The sequence below is a fragment of the Aythya marila genome (assembly GCF_965140915.1).
Source record: "Aythya marila genome assembly, chromosome: 19".
Classification (NCBI taxonomy): Eukaryota; Metazoa; Chordata; class Aves; order Anseriformes; family Anatidae; genus Aythya; species Aythya marila.
The window spans coordinates 9,544,859-9,560,109 of NC_139060.1; the positions used below are offsets into that span (position 1 = coordinate 9,544,859).

Consider the following 15,251-nt stretch of genomic DNA (forward strand, 5'->3'; position numbering starts at 1 on the left):
TCCTTTTTATTTTTGTTTTGTTTTGTTTTGAACTAACTCTTCCCTTGCAACTTTTTTTTTTAGCTGTTTGTATTCCTGATTATGCCAGCTTTTTGAGTACCTACATTAGAATATGAAAATATTAGGGCACAATACACTCAGCACATATACTACTGTAAATAGCATTTGCAAAAAGAAACTAATAAAAACTCTGCATACTTAGTATTTAAGCACAGGACCTAAGCAAACAGGATTATAGAAAGTTAAACTAAAGTTGTGTAAGACTTCTAAAGCTTAAATAAACATTGGAGTCAGCCTTTACGGGAAAACTATTTACAAAACTATTTCTGATCAATGTAAAATAAAATTTCAATAAGACCAACACAGCCTTCAGAAACTGAAGTTACAAACTACAAGGGAAGCAACAAAGTATAAAATAATAAAGTATTTTAATATTAAAATAAAATAATAATAAAATATAAAATGTAGTGATTGTTATTAAAAAAAAAGTCGAAATAACTATCAATACAAAACAAGAAAGTTCATGTGGGTGATATGTAAATAAAAATGTGTAACCAGTAAAGAATGTTGGAAAACACTTTAAAGGTCTAACAATATTCTGGATGCTTTTCAACTTATATTGGTTATAAACTCTAATAGTTATGTCTTCCTTACTTTCGTCAGATTTGGTTTACTATTTTTTCTACTTGCCGCACATTTCACACCTAGAAAGTGGGCAGGCTCCAAAAACACAACACCAAACTGTTAAAAAGGCTTTATTTAAATATTGCTGTGAAAACAGAGTTATATTTAGGCCTACTCCACTGAGTTCAGGAGTAAAACCCATCTAAGGATAAGTTTACGTGTGTAGGCTCAAACTTCATGGACACAGACATATAAAGCATGAGCTTAAATCCCCAATAGCATCACAAGGGAATAGGTTTTTATATAGGGTCACTTTATAGGGTCACTGGGGCTTCAGTCAGGACAAAACCCCTCAGGACAAATCCCCTCAGCAGCGGGCACAGCCTGAGGCGAGGCGCCCGTTGGCCCCGCGGCGGGAACGGGGCAGCGCACGCGCCTGAGAGCACACCGCGGGCGGGAAAGCGGCGGGCGGGGACAGGGGCGCGGAGGGGCGTGGCTCCAGGAGGCCCCGCCCCCCAGCCCGCTCGCCCGTCGGCGCCCAGCGACCAAACAAAATGGCGGCGGGCCGGCCGCTGGCGCCGGGTCCTTAAAGGAGCCGCGTACCCGCGGGCGTGGCGGCTGAGGCGGGCGAGGACCGCGCGGCGGAGGAAGGCAGGTGGCGGGCGGGGGGGGCGCTGGGGATCTCCTCCCTCACGCTGGGTGCTGCGGGAGGCTGTGGGAGGCCACCGTGCCCGCCCCGGCGAGCGGCGAAGCGGCGTTACCATGCCAACGCAGGTAAGCACAGCGGCGGCCCGAGGGGATCGCCCTCAGCGGGCTGCGCGTCCCTCTCGGCGGGCACCGCGCTCCCGGCCGCCTCGCTGCGGGCTGGGCGTCCTGTCAGCGCCCATCGTGAGGCCGGCTGGCGGCACCCGGGCCCCTCGGGTTCGCCTCAGGCTCCCCTCAGGCTTCCCTAAGGCTCCCCTCAGGGGGCACCGCTCGGTGCTCCCCCCCTCCCGCCCTTTTGAGCATGGGAGGTTTGTTGGGGTTTTCGTTGCCAGAACACTTTTTGTTTGTTTGTTTGTTTCTATAAAATCTAAGCGTTAAGGTAACTCTTCTTTAAAATGATGATGCTTTCCATGGTAGCTTTTCACTCGCTCACCGCCGTCTTACGGCTCTTCTGCCCCTTCAGAGCTCACTTTCCCGGCCCTGAATGAGTTGTGCCTCTTCATGCCGGCTTACAAGAGAGCGGCTTTTACTTCCATTCTTTTTTTTTGTCTTTAAAGATTCGTTGAAAATTCCATCGTAATGAAAAAAAGCTTTCTCAACGTTAAGCTCTATGAGTGATTGCATTGTGTCTAAGTTCCCCTAAAAGCACATGCTTTTGTCTTAAAGAACATCTTAGAATGTGTTTCTGCTTACAGGGTCTCAGTTTTGGTAAAACTCCATCCCCTGGAGATGTTTACTACGACGGCTTCCACACACACAATGAGCGTGGCTCTGTCTGCGCTTACCCTTAGGGAAACCACGTTCGTCATCAGTGGAAGCTGCCATTAACAATTCTCTGGAACTTCCCACTCAGTCACAGAATAATTTGTTGCAGAAAGACACTGCCAGGGTTAGACAGATACTTATTTATTTATTTTTACTTCCTTTTTTTTCTTTTTTTTTTTTTTTTTTTCTTCCCTTTTGCTTCTAACTGCTCTTTGAGCTGTGAAGTGGATGATTTCTAGCCTTGGTGAAAGCACTTGGGATCCTCGTCCTGTCTTTCTGTCCTCTGCCAACTATGTTAGTCTGAGTTGTGTCTCCAGACTTGGCGTGAGCCATAAATCACAGGACAGTTACCAAGACGAGCTGCAAAACAGAAAGCAGTTCAGCACAGTTCCTGGCGTTGTGCTTTAGAATGGCACAGTGTACAGTGTAGAAGTGTACAGCTATAGCATTCCTCCAGATATGCATTGGTCCATGAAAAATGGAAGCTGTCACCCGCTGGAGAATTGGTTTAAATATATTTTTGGCACCCTATTATTGCTGGAAATATTTCTTACACTAAAAAGACAATTTTTCAGCTATCACCTCTGTGATGTCTCAAACTGTGTATCATCTAAAGCAATAACTTGTGCCATTAGGCACAGATACTTAGACAACAAGCACCTAAAGTCCTTCAACAACGTACTTTTTTAGCAACTTTCTTGGAAAGCAAACAATCAAGAGTTTGGGCTTATATAGAGAATTATATTTATTTTTTTTTCCTTACAGATATTGGTCATATGATATTCTGTATTTTCGGCAATGAAGAAAAGCTACATAAAAAAAGCATTATGTGGAAAAACACAGATGCCGTCTTCTCGGACACCTAGTCCAAGGTCTTCTGTTGGTTCAAGCACCAGATCACCATCTCCTCGTAGCCAACAGACATCTCCATCTGCTCACAAAAGCAGGGAACGGAGGAATCAGCAACTTGATATTACAGCAAAAAATGTAGAAGCTTCTCTTGAATATAAGTTTCATGAAGGTAATGTGTAAAAAAACTGCTGGTATAAAAGTACACGCTAAAACCACAGAAGGCCAATGTTCTGTCAACTCTATGATTAAAGATCTACGATCTGCTGGAAAGAAATATGAGAAATTTGCTTTCAACTCTTGGTTCTCAAATGTGTAAATGACAGCAGTGAAAGCTGTATAGAATAACGCACCGGCAGAGAATACTAAAAAAGGGAGGAACATACTGTGCTTTTTTTTGAAAGAATATACCCGTTTATGCTAACACGTCATTTCCTGTAAATGCATCTGGTGTGCTGTTTCTTCTCATCCCGTATGGGGGAGAATAATTTTCAATGCCTTCCCTGTATACAGAGTGAAGTAGATGATGAATGTAAAGGTCACCAATTGTTTCACCACTGAAGGTAGTTTCTTTGTTTAATTTCAGATGAAAATGGTGTTAGTCCAGGAGTTAAGTACATTACAGAATCCCTCATAAAAGTCCTGTCAAAACAGGAAAATTTGGCATGTATAAGCTCACTCAATCTTTCATCCCCAAAGGATGGGGACAAGAAATTTAAGGTAAGTTATTGAAAATAACTGTTAATAAAACCAAAGTACATTTTCATATATATGTGTGTGTATATATAAAAAAATATATAAAATAACTTTATATCCACTTTAAAAAAAAAAAAAAAAGACCTTTATATTCTAATTATTTTAGCCTAGTTCTGTAGAAGCTTCTGGAAAAAAAAAATATATATAGAGAGAGAGAGAGAATGTCAGTGGAGACTTGTTGAAAAGAAGAAACCATGGATCAATTTGAATAAAGTTGAAAACACTGTGTAAACTTCTTATTTTTTGGATTGTGCTGTTATTTTAGTCAGGGTTCTTTATAGCAAATTCCCTTTCGTGTAGATTGACCCACTGAAAACTTAGAATCTAGTTTTACTCCTCCAGCACTATAGAAGGCTGTTAGTTAAAAGAGGGAAAGAGGGTGCAACAATGAATGCAACAATGAAAGTGATTAATAATATGTTGGAAATACTTTGCATTTTTTTATGAATGTATTTGTTAAAACTGGAAATCTGCCTTTCTCATTTAAAGAAATAAAGTGCAATGCTATGTCACACATTTTCTATTCTTTAGTACATAGAAAATTTGGAAAAGTGCTCTAAGCTAGAGACACTAAATCTTAGTAACAACCAAATAGAGAAGATTGAAAAGTTGGATAAACTGCTGAAGTTGCGTGAACTCAATTTGTCTTGCAACAAAATCAGGTAAGCAGAAACACTTATTTCATCTTAACATATCTTACCAAAACTATTAAAGCTCTCATTCTCTTACTGTTTAAATGAGATCTCTGAAGTGTGAAAAGTTAAACTGAATTTCCCATCAGTTGGAAGGCAAGACCATAATGCTTTGAGCTCTTACTAAAAATCACAAGTTTCTGTGAAAAATCCTCAGAAAGGTATTTGAAGAAGAAATAGTTCTGGGAAGTGCTGTTGATTTACCAAGGCTTCAGTTAAAAATGTTTTCCTGGGAAACCAAGCAAGAAATACAAGCTTTCAGGTACCATAATGAAGAGCATACAATATCCCAACTTAATTAAACTTGTACTGCAAATTGTTACCCGTAGTATAGGAAGTTTCTCTTTAGAAGAGGAAGCTGAATGGACCTGATCAGGCATGCTGTAAACTCACTAAATTGTTTTTTCACTTTTCACTGTTTCAAGAGTCTAGTATCTTTTCTGAATAGCATAAAAAAAAAACACAGAAGTCATGGTTCAAGCAATAGCAAACATCTTTGTTTCCTGTATTTTTTTTTTATTAGTGAATTATGATCTTTACATGTCTGATTTTGCAGTAGAGAAGTTGCAATTTCAGTAGAGAAGTTAACAATATTAAGTAAGCAAGACACTAGGGTTTCTACGCACTGCATTCACACAACTTCCTCACTTAACAGGAATTAAAAAGGTCATGACAGCTTTTAGCTACCACTGTATGTTTTGAGATTTTAATTACGTACAATTGGTTTTTACTCAAAAACTAATAGAGCAACAAGAGCATGTTCAACCCTAATTTGTTATGATATTTATCTTTAGATCGACACCCAAGGAAATTAAAACTCAGAAAAACTCAGAATATTTTCCTTGTTAGTGGTTAAGTGTTTTAATGAAAACACTAAAAAATGTAGTTCTGTACACTGTACCTTTACAGTTGATCCTTACTTTTGCCTGGAGGAAAAAAAAAAAAAAACTTTTATTTTGGTTCAGCTGTGTTGCATAAGTGTGCAGTAGCATTCTCCGGAGAAAAAGAGCAAGGCTTGTATATTAAATGTGGGACAGTACCATTTTAATGTTTTTAATGTTGTAATGAAGAGGTATAAAAATTAAGGTTTTGCCACCAACAAATTCTTGCCTTTTATTTTTTTTTTTGCCTTTCACTTGAAAGTAAGCTGGTGTAATTTCATTTAATTTGTCAGACCATTGCAGCAAACAACTGTTTTTTACTATTCTTTGAAGGTAATTAATTGAGAAAGCTTCTGCAGTAGTTTGTCTGTAATGCCTCAATTGCACTGTAAATTTGGTATGCTGCATGATGAGTTATGTTTTTCTTCTTATTTTCAGTAAGATTGAAGGCATAGAACATCTGCATAATCTACAAAAGATGAACCTTGCAGGGAATGAAATTGAACATATTCCTGTATGGTTAGGAAAGAAACTGAGATCCCTGCGCATCCTTAATTTGAAACAGAATAAAGTATCATCAGTAAGTGACTTAGTTTCCATGTTTTGCGTCTACAAGAGGGTATCTGAAATGAATGTACTTAATAATACAGTTTCTAAAGGAGTCATGGTATTTAGGAGGAGAAAGAAACCAGCTTTGAGTATTCCACACGATAGAAGTTAACTTGCCTCATGAACTAGTCTGGGAGAATGGAAGGTTGGGTATATCCACAGACCCTGTGATCTTTGACATTCCAAGGTCAAACTTGATGACATTTGTTCTCTTTGCAGTGATTTTTTTTTTTTTTTTCATGGAGGAAGAAATTTGATTTTTAGGAACTTGCTTTAGTCATAATACTATGTATTTTGGTAGGTTTTTAGAGTTTCCAGTTTATCATAAACATCAAAATGGATTATATGGATCTAACATATAACATATAATACAATCAGAAATTCAGTTAATTCAGTTTAATTGTTCTTGGAAGGATGTCTAATCATTGTACCATTTGTCTTTGATTTAGCTTCATGATATAGCTAAACTAAAGCCTCTACAAGATCTGACTTCTCTATGCCTTGCTGATAATCCAGTTGCAAGTCTGCCTCACTACCGCTTGTACACCATATTCCACTTGAGAGCGCTGGAAAAGTTGGATGGACAGACAGTGACAAATAATGACAGGCAGGAAGCTTTAACGAGGTTTAATTTAGGTAATAATGATATGTTAGAAGTGCATTTAATGACACGAAACAAGTTTAGCTGGAGAAGTTTTCTATTGTAATTTTTTTTGCTCTGTTTTTCAGAAGAGATAGAAAAATTAGAAAGAGAGTTGGAAAACACAGTAAAGGAGATGGAGAACCTTAAGCTTAACCAGTCCAAAGTTCTTGAACAACTTCACCATCAAGATGAAGTCAACAAATCATTGAAAGAAAAAACTTTGCAGCAGAAGCGAAGCTATGAAGATCTACAAAGGGATGTGGACACCAAAAATGAACTGGTAAGGTAAATCACCTGCACTAAGTATATATTTGGAATAGTTTTGTTGTCAGAAATAGATGTCAGTGGGAGAGTTCAAATGACTGTAGATTTATGTTAAAGATCGAGAGAAGTTAGTATTTTGGAGGACAAAAATTATGACCCTTCAACTTTTTATAGAATGTCTTCGATATTGTTTTTGTGGAAAAAGTAAGTATATTGAACAAGCAGTATCAGTCTCATAATTTATAGTTGACAGTAACTTTTTTTTTGCCTGTAGTCTTTTTTTTTTTTTTTCCAATTGATGAAAGGTTAAGCATCCTCCAGCTGCTAAATTGTCGATGTACTAAATCGCCTGTGTTGTTCAGACTTCAAAATGCTGCTGTAATAAGGGAATAAGATTAAATACTTTTATAAGAACAAGGTATCAGGCATATACATTGCATGCCAGTAATAACCACTTGATGATTATTATTTCAGGTAATGCCCATTAGTTTGCTTGTACTTTCTTTACATCATCCCAAAATCTTAAGTATAATAAATGTCTTTCATTGGTAGGTATAAAATGCAAGGCTCGTACAGTGGCCCTGGAAAAAGTCCTGTTGATTTAAGTGTGCTCAGTTGTGAATGACTTCCTGGGAACCTAGTATTTGGTTTTTAATCTTACTTGTTAAACTTAGCCTCTACAATTTTCTCCTTCAGATTCTTTATTGCTAATATTTATTGAGCTGTTTCTTTTGTGAACACACTAACCAGCAGCCTACTTCCAAAATGTAGTTTTCCGTATAGTGAGATTTAGCAGCAGATAGTTTGCAGCTTAACCCACTCTTACCCTCTGGATGACAAACTTTGCTCACTTCTTTCTTCCTTTAGCTGGTGTATTGGTTTGTCACAGTTCCCTTTCCGCAGAGCCTTTATTCCTCACTGAAGGTAGCCCTCTGTGCTCCTGAGTTGCATGGTTATTTTCATTTCTAGAACTTATTGCATGTTAATAAAGTTGGAACATCACATAAAATGCTCCAGTGACACTGCATTCACTGTTTTTGGATACAGTATTTTTCTTCTTAAGCAGTTATTTTTTGCATGACATATATTGTTTTTTTAAAAATCTCTCTTTAACCCTTTCCTTTATTCCAGTCTATTCTATTTCTTTTCCTCCATTAGTTTTGCTTTCCACTGTGTATTGGAGCCTTGCTGCATGTTCTCCCTCAGGTATTCAGCACGAGAAGTTGATTTAAAAAGGAATCACATGATGGACCTTTTTTAAAAACAAACAAAAACCAAAAAACACCCAACTAACACAAGTTTAAGAATGGAGTTTGTACACTTGACAATTGAGATAGCTATTTGGTCTTTTTCCTCTTACGAAGGATGCTAGGAATGAGTTCTCATTGCTCATTTGTAGCAGTAAATATATTCAGTATGTGGCATAGATTTTTACAAAAGAATTGTACCCAAATTTTTTCCAAAGTTAGTGAAAAATTTACTTTCAAACCTGTACATGTAAACTTAAGAGGCCTTTCATGTGATCATTTGTGCTTTGTTGTGGGATTCTCGTCTAATCTTAGTCGTCATGTTGTATTTTGTAATGAAGTTACACTTTGTGATATTCTTGACCCTAAATATACCATCTTAGCTTTCTCTAATGTGAACTTTGTTTTGAAGTTGATGTCTTTGCCATCCTCTATTCTGAATTGAAATGTACGTGATAATGATGACACTTGATTGAAATCAACTTACTTTGCTCACTGATTTATTAGCTAAAGCAGAAAACAATGGAGCTAACCCGAGCTTGCCAGAAGCAGTATGAATTGGAGCAGGAACTGGCATTTTATAAGATTGATGCAAAATTTGAGCCATTAAGTTACTTTCCATCAGAGGTAATAATTTAAAATAATGGGTTTCTTCATTCCTTTTTCTCTTGTTTTTCAATTGTTCGGAAGATAACAAACTTTATAGCTTTTCTATAATTCTAATATATTCTGCTCTGTAAAGAGTTATTAGTTGTAAAATATAAAAAATATTTTAAAATCATGTTATGTGATTTGATCTAAACTGTGTTATTTAATGTGTTGAATATTATTAGTCACTTGCAAAATTAAAATGATCTTTGTAAAGATGCCTGAATGAGGGGAGTCTGAGATGTTTCTGAGATAGGTGTATAAATGACGTAACATTTACATGTAACTAATCTATATGTTTCAGGATATTGAACTTGATAATGTACCTGGTGAAAGCCCATACATTGGTAAGGCCAGATATAAAAGAAATATGTTCATAAGAGAAGGCTATATTGCTAACAAAGCTCAGCAGATAGAGTGTGGAAAAATGCAACTAGACGAAGATGATTTGTGTAAGAAATCTCAGCAGAAACTGCAGTTTCAAACTCTAGATGAACAATTGGAGGATAAAGAGAAGAAGATTAATTCAGGTAAAAGCTTTATTTTTTATGAAATAAAAATAAAATACATATAGCAAGGTTTATTACACTGATGAAACTTTTGGCACAGATTTGACATGAGAATAATAACAGTGTCAAAGGCTGTAATTGCTGTAACCTCTCAGCCATGTCCTTTGTCTTTTGGGTCAAAATCATAACAATTTTTTGCTATTATTTTAAGATTAAATTTAATCTTTTCATAATTAATTATTATAGAAAAGAGAATGTTGGACACATCTCATATCTGTTGCATCAATTTAATTTTATCAGTCACGTTAAAAACTTGTCAGACTTTTTTTTTCTTTGAGAAATTATAGTATATCAGCTTTGATTATCCCTGTTTTAAGGATTTTTTTCCTGATTAACATGTTAATAGAAAATGTGTATCACTGTTGTATGGAATATTAATACTTTTTTTTGGGTTACAGCACAGAAAAGATTAGAAGAACTGCAAGGTGCAATAGGAAATGCAGAGCAACAAGTTCTGAAAGTAACAGGGGAACTGAGACAATTGGAGGATGCTCTGGCTCAGAAAAAGGTACACAAAGGACTTGCTAAGTGATTAGCATTTGAAAGTGTTTGAAACTGTGTTTATATAGACAGCAGTGTTTTTCTCGCCATTCTTTCTCAAATGGGGCATGTATGAGTGTACAATGAGGATTCAAAATAATGAGTAGGTTATATTTAGACAACCTGTTAAGCTAAACTACCAGTCTGATTGAACTAATTGACAACATTTTAAGAAGTCATATTTCCAGTTTGTTTTACCCAACCTCCTAACGCTGTCTCCAGATCTCACAGGCCAACAAGGAAGATCTGGAGCAGCAGTTGAGTAAAAAGATACAAATCCTGCATCAGCTACGCAATGAAGCTTTAGAACTGGAAAAACAAATGGAGAAACAGAAAAGAGAAATAGGGAAAAAGCAGAAAGAGCTTGAAGACTTGCAGAGTTCTCTTGCTTCTGTAAATCATAAAGATCCAAGACACGTGAGTAAAATCAAAATCTTAAATTTTTATCTACTACATATATTCACGTACTGAGAAATGTAGTAAACACTATTTTAACTGATTACCATTCAGTTATATGATTCATGAAATAGACGTTATTTTGCTATTTAGCTTTTTTTTTTTTTTTTTTTTTTAGCAGTTCCTCAGCTGCTGTAGGTGCTTGTTGTTACTGATGGATTCAACAAGGTCTCAAGGTCACACGGGGGTGCCTAGAGCTCTAGCTTCTTTTTCCATTTCTATGGAAGCACAACTCTGGATTTCTGAGCCATTTACTGTGTTCTGACACAGTAAACACGAAACTACTAAATTCAAATTAATTTTAGTAGAGTTTTTTAAAAAGCGCTTCTCTTTTTAAAGTGAGAGCCTTTCCCAGCCAGCTTGAGGTTTTTAAGCATGCAAAAAAAAACTCCGAGGCTCGGCTCCCGTCTCCAGCTTTCAAAATCCTAACGGGAAGCTAACGGGAGGGGGGCGGCCCCGTGCTGCGGGCCCCTCGGCCCGGCCCTCCTCGGGAACCGCCCGGTCCCCGTGGCCGCCGCCCGCTTCCAGCCAGGGCGCGGGGGCCGCGGCCGCCCAATCGGCTCCGCGGCGGCGGGACTCGCCCGGCCCCCCCCGGGCCGCCCCGCGCTGAGGGCGCTGCGGGCTCAGCCCCGCCGTGCTCGGGGCCGTTCGGAGCCGCCCGGCCCGGGGTGCGCCGTCGTGTTCCGGCCGCGGAGGCAGCAGACAAAGGGCGAGCTGTAAGTGCCTGTTGTGCTTGTTGTTTTTTAAACGGGGCTCGCGGGGCGGGCTGTGGCTGCGGCCAAGTGACTCAGCAGCGGCGCCTCGCCGCCCGTTTTACTCGCTGAAATCTCGCTTTTTGAAAGCTGAACGTTAGTTTGTTTTTAACAGGTGGTAGGTTGAGCTGCATTAATTCGATAAGCTGCGTCTAACGTTCATATTTTAGTACGTTAAAATTCGGAAAATTGCATATTTTTACCAAGTGCTTTGTTATAAAGTTACTTCCAGAAGTGATTTGTCCAAGAGTATGTTTTTAAAATTCCTACTGTGAGCTCTATTTCTTTTTTGAGTAGTAAGAGGAAAGGTGCTGGCTACCATGACAGCATAAATTACATGCTTTTCCAAACTTTTTGTTATTTAAGTTGTTGGTAACTTAATTTAGTGAGAAACATGTAGCACTATATTGTGTCAATAGTCTATCTTTGTATACAACTGAAATAATCAGTTAAGCTCATCCTAAATATGTGAATTCCTGATCAAAGTCTGTGTGATATGTGGAATTGGTGTATTTCCCAGAAAAACAAAAGCAATTTTGCTTTATGTAAACCTTAGCTACAAAGTTGGCATGACTTGCAGGTTGTTCAGTGTTTTCCTTCAGGTGGTGACCTGACATGTTCTGACGCATGACTACCACAAAGGCAGTGCAGGATGACAGGAGAAAGCTTTTGGGGAAAGTCATGTCAGTTTTTGAATGAAACAGGAAATAGTATAGCGCTAGCAGCTATGAATACTGACTTGTAAATGCATGTCTGATTCATCATGCCTGGGCAAGAGGGGACACTGTACCTAATCATGCAGTTTGTCACACATTACTTGCCTATTCGGGATTCTTTGTGAGGAAGTAAAGAGGAACACAAGCAAATAAAACTGAACTCCAGAAGATACATTGTGCTTGTGACTTTCACTAATGGTAGTGAGACACTGCAGAACTGAGTAACATAGAGAGTTGACTTCTTTAATTGATGCTGACATTGACCCACTTGACCTTTCCAATTCATTTACAGGCTCACATGAAAGCTCAAAAAGCAAGTAAAGAACAGCAGCTGGATGTGATGAACAAACATTACAAACAGCTTGAGAGTCGCCTGGATGACATGCTTTCTAGGATTGCTAAGGAAACTGAGGAAATCAAGGACTTGGAGCAGCAGCTCACCGATGGTAATTTTTCCCTTATCTTATAGCATTTCTTGTATTTAGGCTAAGATGGTAATTGAATTGAGGAATCAGTTCTGCCTTTCTTTGCTTCAAAGAAATACGGAGTTTGTTGGAAGAGGTTTAAAAACTATTCCAAGCTGATCTAGGTAATGTGTTTGTGTTTGTTTTTCTTTCTCTTTTTTTTTTTTTTTTTTTTTTTTTCCCCTTGGAAGGTGGGAGGAGCAAACATCTGCTTTGATTGACTGAGTGCTTTGTTGCTCAGGGGTTCAGGATCAAAATGTTGAGGCAGGAAGGCCCTTGATCAAGTCTGAGCTGAGTGGTTTGTTGATTACTAAATATATCCTCCTCATGTGCAATTCTGTGTACATAATAATCTATGTGAAAGTAAATGTCCCTGAAAAGAACAAGAATTAAAAAAAAAAATATTTTAGAAAGGTAAAAAATGCCATTTTAGAAGGAAGCTGGGGTGGGATGTAGGTTCTTTTCAGCTCTTCCAATGGCCAGGTTAGTACAGTAATAGTGGAACTCTTAGCCTTTAAAACACAATGCAGGCATTTTCTGCTTGAATTCTAACTGCTTCTTATTTCGTATTCCAGTAGGTGAACAGTTTAAGTTTAGGAAAGACAGTTATGTGTATTTTATAAGTAAGCATGACGACTTTGCTATTTTGAATTCATTTTGCATTTCTGCAGGTCAAATAGCAACAAATGAAGCACTGAAAAGGGATTTAGAAAGCATTATCATTGGATTACAGGAATACCTGGAAAGTGTTAAATGCCAAGCAAAACAGGCCAATGATGAATGTAAGGAGTTACAGAAAGATAAAGAATCTTTGCTGCAAAGACTGACAGACCTACAGGAGGAAAGAAATAACCTGGAAGTAGTTGCCATGGATGCAGAAAATATGAAAAAAGTAAGGCTCGGTACTATGTTTATCCCCAGGTTCAGATTACTAAGAGTAAACTTAAAACTAAGCAAACAATCAAATAAGAAATGTCAAAACATATTTCTCTGGACAAATTTACATTCTGGTAGCGTAACTTCAGTCAGATGTGCCTGTGCACATTAAGAACAGAACCTTTAAAGCCAGTAGCAAGAGGCAGACAGTAAATCCGTACTTTTTAGAAGATCTCCTAGAAATGCAGGCTCTGCCTTTCAAACATTACTGAAAATGTATTTGCAGTCACTGTCACAGTGAATTGCATTAGTGAAAACTGGACACTAGCCCAGCAGATCTGTGCATTAGTACCTTACATCAGTCTTATCATCCAGCTACTTAAAGATCTGTCTTTGTATCCTGGTAAGTGTTATGTAAACCTTAATACCAGAGGCACGTTTCACTTTAGGCTACACCTTTTCAACTTGTGTGTAGACTTCATGCAAAGTCTGTCACAGCAGCATCATTGACCTGACCTTGATATAGAGCAGTGCTACTTATGATTAAATTTTAAATGTTTGGTGATTAGAGTTGGTGGCTCTACTTTGACTTTACAGCAGTTACTTTAATTTTGAGTTCCTGAGGAAGAGAGGTGATGTACTCTGAAGAAGTCTTGTCTCTCCTGAGTATCTATTTCTGAAATTAATGTAAAATTCCAGGAAATAGCAATGCTAGAAGGTGCACTTCAAGAGCAGCGAGAAATAAATGAATCACTTAGAGATGCACAAGGGGATGTCAGTGCCTATGAGGCTGAACTGGAAGCCCAGCTAAGAGACAGAGACATTGAAGCCAATCAGCAAAAGGAAGAATTGGAAAGACTGAAACAACTTAGCCAGGTAAGAACAGAGCTCTGCTGCTGCCAAGGTGATAATTGGCTGGGCTGGTGGTGTGGGGGGAACCTTTCCTCCTTACCTTGTCTCCAACTTTGATTCCTTTGCAAGGAATTGTTGGTTTAGATGTGTCCTGAAATGGAAGTTATCACCAGTTCACCAGGATTTGTAACCTTGCCTTGAAGCGAGGTACAAAGTATTTGCAGCCTCAGTAGACTTAATTCACGATATTCAAAGGAAAATAATTATCAGTATCTTTTTGGAAAGAGATACACACATGTCAGAGAAATAATACTGAAGCAGTACTGTGAAATGTAGCAGGAGAAATAGGCCACTGTTGCTTTTTCTAGTAGAAATTGAGTTTTATAGCTTTTTTTTTTTTTTAAAACATAAAGTAGTATCTTTCTGTAGGGAGAACCAGTATATGCTTTAATTTGTACATTTCTGTTTTATCTTCCTGTTTGGGGATCCTCACTTGCATTCACACAGTGATGGATGATGACTACCATCTTGGTTCAGTTTCCATTCATCAGAAATTTACTTTTTTTTGTGGTGGTGGCTTCTTACCTTCTTGAAAGATTTATTCCACCTGCAGGTTACAGATGACAGGAGGACATGAAAATGCAACACAAAGCGCTTCTGTCTCCAACCCCTTCAAGTCTTTTAGTTTTGATGTTTCACTTGGAAGCTGTCTGTAGAACCCTGCCAAATATAATTCTGTCAGTTTCCTAATGGGCGTGATATGCTCATATTAGGTCTATATTAGAATTTGCTATACTATTCACGATGATGATGTTTTAAGAAATATTAGCTGTTAAATGGCAATGGTTTAATTTGGGATGGTTGTTTTCTTAGGGGCTGTTGTCAGACTGTTATTCTTTTAGAAATGCAGCTGTTACATATTTGTGTGACAGGCTGGGAGTGGGGCTGTTAATCTGAAGGTTTTCTGTGTTTGTAGATGGAACTGTCAGCTCTGCAAGCTGAACTTGAAAAAGAAAGGCAAGCATTAGAGAATGCTCTGACCAAAGCACAACTAGTAGAAGAGAAGGAACAAGAAAATTACAAGCTGCTTTCTCAGTTCAAACAATTGCAGGTAAGGTACTTTGCCTTAACAGATTACCTGATATGCAGTCTACTTTTCCACTGCCACTAGGGGAAAGTGATTAAAAAAAATAATTAAGGGGTTCCATATAAATTTTGTTTTGAAGTTCGGTAGTACTTATGACTCTTCTTGCCTTTAATTTTCTTGTCTGGAGACCCTACACCATAGTCTTTTATCTATTGTGGACTTTTGAAATTATTTCAGACCTGCTCTATTATATTGC

The 15,251-nt window shown here is 38.1% G+C and overlaps 1 protein-coding gene across 4 annotated transcripts in view; it reads left to right on the forward strand.

The window, feature by feature from the left end:
• Window positions 1-1,201: 1,201 nt before the first annotated feature.
• CNTRL (centriolin) overlaps window positions 1,202-15,251 on the forward strand; it is a 35,713-nt gene continuing 21,663 nt past the window's right edge. Inside the window, exons 1-15 of one of the 4 annotated variants that reach the window (XM_082775302.1) lie at window positions 1,202-1,398; window positions 2,860-3,115; window positions 3,530-3,663; window positions 4,231-4,361; window positions 5,711-5,852; window positions 6,331-6,517; window positions 6,611-6,804; window positions 8,543-8,662; window positions 8,988-9,213; window positions 9,651-9,760; window positions 10,015-10,209; window positions 12,009-12,162; window positions 12,852-13,072; window positions 13,756-13,932; window positions 14,885-15,019. In XM_082775302.1, coding sequence (XP_082631428.1) covers window positions 2,893-3,115; window positions 3,530-3,663; window positions 4,231-4,361; window positions 5,711-5,852; window positions 6,331-6,517; window positions 6,611-6,804; window positions 8,543-8,662; window positions 8,988-9,213; window positions 9,651-9,760; window positions 10,015-10,209; window positions 12,009-12,162; window positions 12,852-13,072; window positions 13,756-13,932; window positions 14,885-15,019 — 2,349 coding nt within the window. In that variant the 5' untranslated portion in view covers window positions 1,202-1,398; window positions 2,860-2,892. Of the gene's footprint in view, window positions 1,399-2,859; window positions 3,116-3,492; window positions 3,507-3,529; window positions 3,664-4,230; window positions 4,362-5,710; window positions 5,853-6,330; window positions 6,518-6,610; window positions 6,805-8,542; window positions 8,663-8,987; window positions 9,214-9,650; window positions 9,761-10,014; window positions 10,210-12,008; window positions 12,163-12,851; window positions 13,073-13,755; window positions 13,933-14,884; window positions 15,020-15,251 lie in introns of those variants that run through there. The other 3 variants (XM_082775305.1, XM_082775303.1, XM_082775304.1) reach the window with 3 other exon arrangements.